General features: G+C 36.7%; 1 protein-coding gene across 1 annotated transcript in view; it reads left to right on the forward strand.

The window, feature by feature from the left end:
• Nucleotides 1-5486, forward strand: part of LOC139143469 (transient receptor potential cation channel subfamily M member 1-like) — a 112233-nt gene extending 106747 nt beyond the window's left edge. Inside the window, exons 25-28 of the mRNA XM_070713811.1 lie at nucleotides 1567-1827; nucleotides 1953-2135; nucleotides 4182-4305; nucleotides 5422-5486. Of these exons, the coding sequence (XP_070569912.1) occupies nucleotides 1567-1827; nucleotides 1953-2135; nucleotides 4182-4283 (546 nt within the window). The 3' untranslated portion in view covers nucleotides 4284-4305; nucleotides 5422-5486. The remainder of the gene's footprint in view (nucleotides 1-1566; nucleotides 1828-1952; nucleotides 2136-4181; nucleotides 4306-5421) is intronic.
• The last annotated feature ends 6064 nt before the right edge of the window (nucleotides 5487-11550 follow it).

Here is an 11550-nt window from a genome sequence, read left to right on the forward strand (position 1 = left end):
GAGCACATTAGTGAAATTCAGTTCAAAAGTCATGTGGGTCACATGACATATTGGTAAGAACCTTGTTCCCATATTTATCCCTGTATACCAAAAATCAAACCTCTAGCTCTATTGGTTAGTCAAGAATAAGATTTTTATTTATTTATTTACATTTACACTTTTAATGAGCGTCCGAGTTACTAATGAGTAATTTTCATCGGGACTCAATAAATACAACAATTTTAATAATGGCAGATGTACATATAAGATAATAAAGTCGTTCACAAAGGAAAATTCAGTTTGATAAACTCTCTTATCTTCACCTTAAACTGTATCATATTAGGCGCATATCTTATGTCGTTTGGCAGAGAATTCCAGAGTTTTGTAGCACGGTAATGAAAATTCCGTTGACCAGTATTTAAAACTGACTTTGGAATACAACAGTCTTGACGAGAAACAGAACGTGTTTGATAAGGATGAACATCATTCTGAAATACAAAGAACTTACACAGATATTTTGGTGCATTTCCAGTCATACACCTAAATGTTAACACTCCAATGAAATAAACTATTCTTTGTCGAATGGACAGAACATTTGACCGAGAAAATAACTCAAGAGAAGGGTAGTCATAAGGTAATTCAAACAGAATACGTAAAGCCCTCTTTTGTTAAAATGAAAACTTTGTTGAGATTTGTTTCTGTTGTATTTCCCCACACAAGACAAGGTAGTATAGAGTACTCTGTATAAGACCATTATATAAAATGATGCGGTGGCTCATTGGAATAAATGTGCGTAATCTTAACAACAGAAAAATTCTCCTACTCAAAGTCTTACAAAGGATATCTATGTGTTCATTCCATGATAAACATCATCGACAGTTACTCCCAAGATTTTTCCACTATATCCACGGGGCATATGTGCATATTTAATGAGGTACAGGATGTGGTGCAAGTAGAAGGTTTATCCCAATCAAACATGGAGGCATAAGCACTTGTGGTTACTGATTTATTAGAGTATTTGTGAATCGGAGGTCAAAAGTCAGGTTACAAAACATGTTGGCAAAACAACTTTGTTTTTATACTTATCCCTATATACCAACAATCTGACCTCTAGCTCTATTAGCTAGCCCAGATTTAGATATTCACATAATTGATGAGGTGCAGGATGTGGCCCAATAAGGTTCTATATAAGCGAATATGAAGGTTATAGAAGTTGTGGTTACTGATTTATATACATATATGCATATTCGAGATCAAAGGTCATCGAGGTCATGTGACATTTTGTTAATAACTTTCCTCCCATGGTTATTCCTGTGTATCAAAAATCAGACCTCTAGCTCTATTGGCTAGATCACAATTTGACATGTAATCCAGACCTATGTTTACCTATTTTCAACTATTCAACACATGTAGTCGAGATATTATGTCATAATTTTTTTTGTCTTGTTTTATCGATTAGCCTTCTTACAACCCAAGGAAGCTAACATTTTTACCTCCTAAAGTCTGATTTTACATGTCAGTCTCACAGTGCGCAAACCCGAGCACCTTACCGACAATATATGATTCTAACAAAAGTGTCTGTTGCAGATGTTTAACCTGTACTATCCAGAACAAAACTTCAGCCACCGAAAACACTTCAAAGAGTGGTCAAAATTCACCTTGAACCGACTGGCAATGGCAGCCATGGTGACCTCAATTGTAGCCTTTCTTTGTCGCTGGTTTACTGCAACAAGGCTTCTTGGGCGTATATGTTATGGCATAAATTACGCCCTCTTCGCGTTTAGAATTCTACGTTTGTACTCGGCGACTAAACTATTTGGCCCATGGGTGTCAATGATCAAACAAATGGTAAGTTTTATCTATCTTGGAAGATAGGCATTCTTTTCAAAACGTATCATGTGAATTGGCTGTTTTTGTAATTCTTCTTGTACGAAATATGTCTTGTTTCAAAAAATCTCATTTTCTTCATTCAGCTTTTCACGACATTGCGATTCACCGTAATCATCATGGTTTTCCTCGTTGGCTACGGCGTTGCCATTCAAGCCCTACTTGGCGAACACTCCGGAGAGGGTATATCGTTTCTCGCCATCCGTGACATTTTCTACAAACCTTATTTCAAGCATTTGGAGAGCTTTTCCTTGATGACATTCCAGGAGGTTAGTTGCATGCTGTCTTCGGGACAAGGCTACGCACTGTATGGGATGTCTTAAACATTATCTTTAAATATAGGGAGCAAATTTGTGAAAATTGCCACAGTGAAGGTTAGATAAGGGTAAATAGCCATTATTTATTAATTGTATTCAACTGCAGTGTGTAAAATAGGTGTTGATAGGTAATGACCTACATGTAATTTCGATAAATCCAAGTAAAGTATCTGCAATCTGCAGTCTTAAAATGCAACAGAAAACCGACAACATCGGCTAGCAAACCTGAATATTCATTAGGTCATAATTCACGGGGTAATATAATTTTAACATTGCTGGTATTCAACCATGTATTTAGCAAAATAAGTCTTCAACAATATCTCACGCAACCTACAGAACAACTTTGCTACGGATTCAATAAGACGTCTTTTTTAAAACAAAGGTTTCAAGCAAGTGACGTGTCTTTTAATTTATGTTTAAAATTGTTCTGAAAGGTACACAACATCCGTTTCAGCCGTGATTTGTTTTTATCAATAACGGCAGTGATAAATTCTGATAGTCTTTATTCTTTAAAAACGCAGATACAGGGGTACAACTTTAGGTTACCTCAATATGATTTTACAAATTGTCTGAAAATTGCATGTGAATTCTGCTGGAATATCCGGATCGCTAGGAATGTCATTCGTAGAGTCAAATTATTAAATAACTTTATCATAGATATAGTTTTAAACAAGACTTTTTACCGTAAATGAGAGTAGTTCGGTATTAATACATATTCCATTTAATTCAAAAATGTCAACAAATCAGGATAAGATTATATCTTAAAACCTCTAATCAATTAAGTAAAGACACAAGCAACATTAAAGCCCTTATAACTGTGTCTTTCAGCATTATTTTTTGTGATTTTGCTTCCAAACTAAAACATGTTCTTGGGAATGTACTCATTGAGGGGTGTTTATACAAGTATAATAAACTTTCCACTGGGACTGCATGTGCAACTTTGAGCAAGATAAATAATACGGCTAGTTTCCAATCGGGTTCGAACCCACAACATACGGCATCAGTCGCCTAGCGGAGAGGCAACAGAGAGACACGCTCGGCTAAATCCCCACTCTCAAAAAAGAATGGTTCAATAGCCGGCTATAAGTTGTTACAATTTTCTGACTGAGACCGCTCCACACGTTATAGAGTTTGTGAAGCACTCACGCACGTACACTCACTTTCACACATCGCACACACAAACTTTATCGAAGCGAAGCAATGAATACATCGCTTTAACTGATTGCCCAAATGTAAAATGGCACCCTCATGCAAATAAAGTAAACACACTGTACGTCGTGCCGAGATATGCACTGGAATCTTCACAGAAACAAGTCCAATATAATGCATAGTGCTGTATGTTTTCCACTGGGACATCATATGCTTTGTTTTCTTTGCAATATTGCCAGTTTTTAAAATGGCGGGAAATCAAAATAACGGTTAAAGTTTAAATTCACCTGAACAATTTTTTCAGTAGTAAAAGACAATATCCTTTAAATTTGTAGAATTTAAAGAAAACCAGAGAAAATGGAAAGCCTTTTTTCAGGTCAACAAATTTCAAGAGTTACAGCTACAGGGGCTTTAACATAGAATCAATGGATAGATTGCTGATATTTATCGATCTCCAATCCATCAATAAATAAATACACTGTATATATTGCATTCATTTTGCGTGAATGTTCCGCAAAATCATTTAATCAATCTATCACTTTCCTGAAATCGTTCATGATGAGTAAATATACAGATACCATAGTTTTTGAAAGTCAAGAATATTTAAAATCCTATTTCAACCCGAATACTAAGAGATCTTTAAGAGATGCAAAGATTACTTCCATCTGATGTAATATAGACCCAGCGACTAACATTAAAGATGTGCAGAATTTTTGAGGTCTTATAAGTTGAAGTGGTATTGTATCAAGCATTTCAAGATTTTGATAAGCGTACGCGTATATAGGCATATTATTAACAAATTGAACTACAGAAACTGTCCAATTAAATCTAAACTTTATGCTCATTTAGAGAACGAAAACGCGGACCAGGATGCACCTTCAACTGTCACGTCAGTCGTGTATACCTGTTTCCTCGCAATTTATCTCTTCATGGGAAACGTCCTCCTATTAAACTTAATCATTGCAATCTTCAGGTAAGAAGTACTTTCAATTCAGGTAATAGTATTCGCCTAGAATATTGAAAACTTAAACTTTCGCTCAAGAGTATCTGCGACGAAACTTTAAATAATTCTCTTTTTAAATCACGAATAAAAGTCGCCATGCAGGATTCGATACTAGAGAAACAAATTACCAAACATTTCCAGACGATTGGATTCAAAATGGCCGTCATCCCTATGTTATTAACTCCGAGGCGAAAAATTAAAATTTTCGACAATTAAAAAATATAAGCCGCTGAGAAGTATACTTACTCTATTGGCTCCAGTGCATACCAGAATGTCAACACTAAATGCAACAGACAGAAAAATTGCCTGTCCTGTCCTTCGAAGTTATAGATAATTTGCTTCTATTTTGTAAGTTGTTGGGATTGATGACTGCAGTTCGACGTTCTACGATATATATGGCTGTTTCTTCCATCTTCTCAGTATAGCATATATTTACCAAGTAATCGTAGGTGAAGGCACGGTTTAATACAAATGTATGTGACTGTAATTATAGCTACACACAAGGTAAGCTTAAGCCCTATGAGCTCATTAGTTTAGCCTACATCGAGAACAAGAATGATATCAATCATTCCTTCTGCAAGCAAAGAAAGCGAAACTATAACATTTCTTCATACTGTGCTAGCTTGGGGTAGGATTTTACCCGTCCATTCATTTGTAAGTGGTTGGCGTGGCTCTTGTCAAATGGACCGATACGTCTATGATATTCTATGAAAATTTTCAGGTTAATCATTTTCTTTCCGACTCGCGTGTAAAAGTAACCTTGGCTCTATTACAAATACCGTCAGCATGTTTTTGTATCTCCAATCTTCTCCCAGCTACCCCGCTGTGAATTTTGCTAGTTCCGTAATCATCCTTTATGTGATATAAAGTCCATCTCTTTTGCTATCATCATCATCATTATCATCATATTTTAAACATTTTTTACGATGATGATGTTTGATGTACACATTACGGCAATGATACCATATGCTCTATTAAAATCATATAACTGCATTGAACTATCCTAACCATGACAGAAGCGCCTGTTAACGTTGGAGAAAAGGTCGAATTTCCATCGCCATTAAATTTCTCCACCTTGTTTTCTAGTTACGATATTCAAAGGGTCGATGAAATGTCTGTGGAGATTTGGAAGTTTGAGAAATATATTTTGCATGAAGAGTTTATGAAGAGAGCAACTCTTCCGGAGCCGCTGTCCTTGATGGAATATTTGTATCTGATTGGAGAGTACGTCGTCAAGAAATTTAGGCAGAGAAAGTATTGTGTCGGCCGAAAAGGTGGGTTACAGAGCACATTTTGTGTTAATCTTTAAACCCTATTATGCTCTATAACCTTTAAATAGTTAAATTTAGTTGTCGGAAATTGAAAGTATAATATTTTCCTGTAAGCCTACAGAGAAGTTTAAATTTTCAGTTGGTGTGCGTTACATTGTTGGCAAACTTTAATTGATATTATAAAAACGTTTATGGCATTGAATTATACATTCAAAACCACGGAAAACCTCAAAACATGAAAACACGAGAATTTGTTGATGGACGTTCTATTATTATTATTATTATTATTATTATTATTATTATTATTAGACTTTATTTAAACTCGGTAAACTGTTGAGCCTGAGGCTCTTCTCACACAGAGTCGAGTATAACAACATTTACAATATTTACATTAAAAAAATAAGTCAGGAAGAAAACTTTATACTGAAAAAAAATGTAAAAACGCTACAAGTAAAACAATCTAAAAACAAATTTAAAATTTACATAACATTCTAATTATAAACTTATGTAAATTACAAAAATACAAATACGAAAAAGGTTTAGATGGGGTAGACCTACAATCTGCGTGAGGCTGAGGGATGGGAAGCAAGATAAACCTGTCCTTCGGGGGTAAAACTAGCAAAATGATGAAAGAACTTGGTCCTACATCGACGCAAAGCAAGATCAATAGTCAGCAAAGTGGAATGCAAGTGTCGTATGTGTAATGGTAACAGAAGGCAAACTGATGACGGAAAGAACAAGAAGACGTTACAAATTATTACACTTAGCATGATTGGCAACTGTGTTTAAGTAGTATGTGCGTCCGGGACAATTGTTTTCGGACGCTGAGGTTTATATAATCATATCCATTTACTAAACTCTCACTTGTGTCGGCTAATTAGAAACTCTTGGAGTAAGAAAAATTTTCACCGTCTTTGTTTTTCGGAAATTGAAGATTTTGTTTTCCCCATAGAGTTAACACATGGACGGCAGATATTTTGAATTTCAAACATTGACAAATGTTAGGTAATTTGCTTGTCTAGCACAAACATGCCGGAAAATGCCGAGAGAGTTTGACCGGTCAAGAAGGGCTTGACTACGCAGTTTCTGCGTAGTGAAGCTTCATTACGTATTCATGGTGACCCCTGGCCAGCTGTCAGTAACTTTGGGGGCTTTTGTCTTTTGGCCTGCTTTGCATATGCGTCGTTGGACACGACCTGCCAATCACCCAGGTAGTCAATTAAACTATTAATTGACTGTTTACCGACCCAATTAACACTATCCAGCAGTATCAGTCATATTTTAATCGCGTGGCCCGGGTGGGCACAACGTAGGAACGCGTGTATTTCTATGTGTACGTTTCACTTGTGGTGTTGTTTGTACCATCGTGTGTTTGAAGTCCTTGTTTCACCCACCGTCCCTCCACCCACGGTGTTTCACCTACAGCATTACCTTCAAGGTGACAGGCTTACTATTAATGTTCAGTATCATTGCACCGAGTTCTGCCCACGATGAAACCACCTGTTTTGCTACTAATTACTGCCCGTCGCTGCCCGTCCTGAATGTAGCCTATCTATAGCTACAGTAATCACATAAATCATTTATCAGTTTTGATATATACTCCTAAATTGTAAGTTTGATCAAAATCGAGACCACATTCAAGGGCTATGCAGACTGTCCATGTACGCACACACAGTGACAAGAAGGCGGCAAACACCTACTCACCAAGCACATCGAATCGGCGAAAAGAAGCATAAAAAAGCTAGGCTCATCGCCAAAACAAACGCGCCAAGCGCTAACAAAAACCCATACCAAGCGGCCCTTTTCAGGGCCACCAAATACTCCAAAAAGGGAACTACCAAAAAATCCGATAAAATGACATAGAACACACAAACACTTAAAAGAAATAACAAAAATCGTACACATATCAAACAACTGAAACACAACATTAAATACAAAATAAACAATCAAAGTAACGTAACAGAAAACATGGCCGTGGAAATAAATCAGCTATTTCCAAAGAAAAGCCAACAACAACATGAAATTCAACAACAACCTATCATCACTCAAACTATGAAACTCCGAAAAATAGTACTAGGCAAAAGCCTTAAAATTCATTCGGACACCAACAAAACCAAACAGAATAAAACCACCTCAGGATTTCAACAAATAAAGTCGTATAATGTGACTACGCTACATCGTGAGACACAAACAATCGCAACAACACCAATTCAAAGAAAAGTCAAATTGGACTCCACGAACAACAAAAAAACAAAAACTTGAAAGCTATCTGAAGCTTCTAAACTCGCACTTCTAGAGATCCCTTTCAAACAAGGAAACAAAACATGTCGCGTGCCAAAAGAATCGCGATAAACCAGCTTGCAAACATTGGACAAATTTTGGAAAATAACCCTTCGACAAGGGTCGGTTTTTCGTTATTGTCAACACAAACGATTACGTACTCGAATGCGAAAGGCAATTACGTAACACTCAGTATTATACACAACAAGTCAGAACAAACAGTAAACAAAGTAAACGAACTATTAATTAAAATGTACGAGAACAAGCACATCAACCAGGATACTTGTAAGTATCTTGATCCAATAAACATAAAATCCGTACCCTGCAGTGGTACTTATTGCCTAAAATTCACAAACCTCCGCAAAAATCTAAAAGACACACCAGTCAAAACAAAATTTACCGAAGTAAAGAAATATAGAACAAACAAACCTAACCACCAAACGGACTCACAACGTGACCAAAATTAATATACTTGCCTCGCTAATCGGAAAGCAAGACCACTAAAATGCATTAAAATAAATTTTCACAAACACAAACTAAGGAAAGAATCTACACTGCGACTGATGAGAAACCACACTCGGGTTTCGAACACAAGCGTCAAAGGGCGACTCTATCAACTTTTGTAACAACATAGGTCCGGCTGCGTCTCGCCATAAGCTTTCCCCACACAAACAAAACATTACCGTACACACTAATCCAAACTTCTCTACAAATATCCAAAGCGAAACAAACATTTCATTAACAAAAACAATCGGATAAGAATGTAGGAACACATTTTCGAAACGAATCAAACACAAACTCGACACAAAAACATTTAGGATAGTTAGGTGGGGAGCCTGTTTCACATTTTTTACATCTCGCTATACTGTCTATGATTCTAAAAATAAAGTCATCTGCCACTTTTTCTGTATACGCGGTTTGGCAAAACTCATCTCTTCAATCGAAAGTCGGGCGATTTCATGGTTCTTTGGGGCACTTAAGTGTACGTCGAGCTTAAGGAATGTAGTTACATTCGCGATGTTTTATTCGAAAATTATTTATTCCTTCAAGGGCAAATGCACATAATTTATGCTGTTGGAAATACTGGCCGCTCATAAACAAGACAATAAACTCAATGTATGTGCATCTTTACTTATATTGTCAAAGTACCACCGACACCCACAAAAAACCAAATGGTTCAGTCCAGGTATTTGCAACTCTGCCATCCGACTGGTCAACAGGAAATCAACCATAGGTGTCTTTTGGCACGCGTATACGCCAGTCACCTAGGCGACGGTAATCTGCACCACTTATCACCATCGGGAAGGTACTCCTCCCCATATACCACTGGTGATCCCACCCTCAAGGCACTGCGTCATTCGACCAAGCATTGTTATTGTAATTTCCTGCATAAAATTAACAGCGAGGTCAACCGGTCAAACTCTCTCGGCATTTTCTCTCATGTTTAACAGGATGTCCCCTAGTTATCATTTTTGATGAGGTAAGAGGATGGTTACATTCAAGTCACAGACATTCTATTCGACAACTCATATTCATTTCCGCAATGCACTTGAAAAATACGAACGTTTCTACAATTTGTGAAACATAATTTTTTCATTCAAATCAAAATGCAGACGCAATTAAAATGTTTTAATTTGTACCTTTATACATAGAAGCCAGATTTGGTTGGTTGGTTATAAATAACGCATGATGTAGTACAGGCATTTGGTTTTGATAAACAGATAAATCATAAATAAAATCATTATGTCTTTTGTTATAATTCAATAAATTATTATAAATTATATGCGGAGAATAATGTCAATTCTTTAATAGTCCATGACTAGAATAATGGCCTTGTAACTTATGTTTTACTTTTGTTTTTTATATTGCTGTTGCTGTTGTTTTGTGGGCTCACTCATTTTGCTCATTATCTTTAAATAACAAAACTATAAAAGAAATTGCTGGATAAATGTTTTGTAGTTCGATCACCCTTATTGAAAGGGACAGATAAAGAAAGATGTGTCCTGACTAAACGACAATGCCGCATAAATTTAAAAGCGCCTTACAAATTAATCTCGTTTAAAAATATATTAAGCCCTATATTATTCTCGTTCAGGTGAGCTCAAAAGAAAAGAAAGTCAGCCCTTTTGATGTCCTATGTATGCATGCATTCATAAATTCGGTATGCATGCATATCCCTAATTTTTCTCGGGCAGGTGCTGATGTAATGATGCATCACAGATTTGATGGCTTTTATTAATTGAATGTCACTGCAGCAGGTATCATTGCCTCATCCCCTTGTTTGATGGTTGGACTTTCTGGTCTGTCTGACCACGTCTTTGATCTGTCTGTGACCACTATCTCTGGTCTCTCTTACCGCTATCCCAAAGTCATCCTTCACTCCTGACAACGGTGCCATATACCACGCTATTTATTTATAACATTTATCACGCCAATGTTTTCAATTTTAGGAACAGTAGTTCATCCCAAAGATTCAACCTCAACAAAAGTCTGCAAACAGAAAGATATCCAAAGCCTGGACTTTGTTACGTATTGTTTGAGACGCTATGTCAGAGATGAAGAGCAGCGCCAGTTATCTTCGATTGAAGCTAAGACGGGCAGGCTTGACCGTGCGAGCGGCTATATCTGGGAAAAGAATCAAGAAATTGTTGAAAGTGCAAGGGCCATCGATTCGAAAAGCTCTGCAATTGACAGGAAGGTTTTTCAATTAGCAGGTGCTACATCAGCGATCAAGTACGGAACCAGCAAGCTAAAAAAACAAACAGTCGACATCCAAAGAGACACTTCTCGTTTGCTTTACGACAATAAGAAGGTCAAAGAATCAGCTGTCAAACTTCAGAAGGGGTGAGATTGAATGTAAACATTTCATTTTTTTAATTTGAACTTTCAATCTCACAACTTGTGGCTCATTCATGTTCCACACACACTGACAGTTGCTCCTACCCTTTTTCTCCTGATTGCAGCCAAGAAGACATTGCAAGCAAAATGCAACTGCTGGAAGAGCACTTGCAAGAATGGGAAGATAAAAGTGTTAAGTTACCGACTTTGGCTGACACGTGAGTCAAGTACACTTTCAATTATTTTGTCAAGCCGTTAAAACTTCTGATTGTCAAAATAATTACCACCTTGCAATTTTAAGGTACTTTGCGCCTCGAAAGTGAAAGATTTCAGCTTTTGCTCAAACTCAAGGAATATTTCAACCATTGTCTTTCAAAATCAGGAATGAAAATTAGGGTTCAAAGTGCAAATTTTGGCACTAGAGAAACAAATTATGGCCGCCATACCTCTGTGTTAATTCTGTTTAGAAAATTATAATTTTCGAATTAAGTAAGACGTTGAAAGTTTTTTTCTCTGCGAGGACTTCAATATGAGCCCAACAGGGGTAGGTCAGAAGAGAATTGGAAAATTGGAGAGTCCAAATATCTGTCTCCGAGGTGTATTTTTTAAATATCTTAAATTAAAGTTGTATTGGGGCTCATGTTCTTATTTGCAGTTTCAATAATGAACAATATCACCGAAACTTATTTTATCGGAAATTCAATGTTTCATTACAGTTTTTGCGCGTCTTTTAAGTATAAGCTGTATAATCTGATGTTTCTCTTTCATTACTCGGCAGGCAAGACCAACTTGTTTCTAAAGTTGTTGAAGGAGTTGTGGCTAAACT

The sequence above is a fragment of the Ptychodera flava genome, chromosome 1 (genome assembly GCF_041260155.1).
Source record: "Ptychodera flava strain L36383 chromosome 1, AS_Pfla_20210202, whole genome shotgun sequence".
Lineage (NCBI taxonomy): Eukaryota > Metazoa > Hemichordata > Enteropneusta > Ptychoderidae > Ptychodera > Ptychodera flava.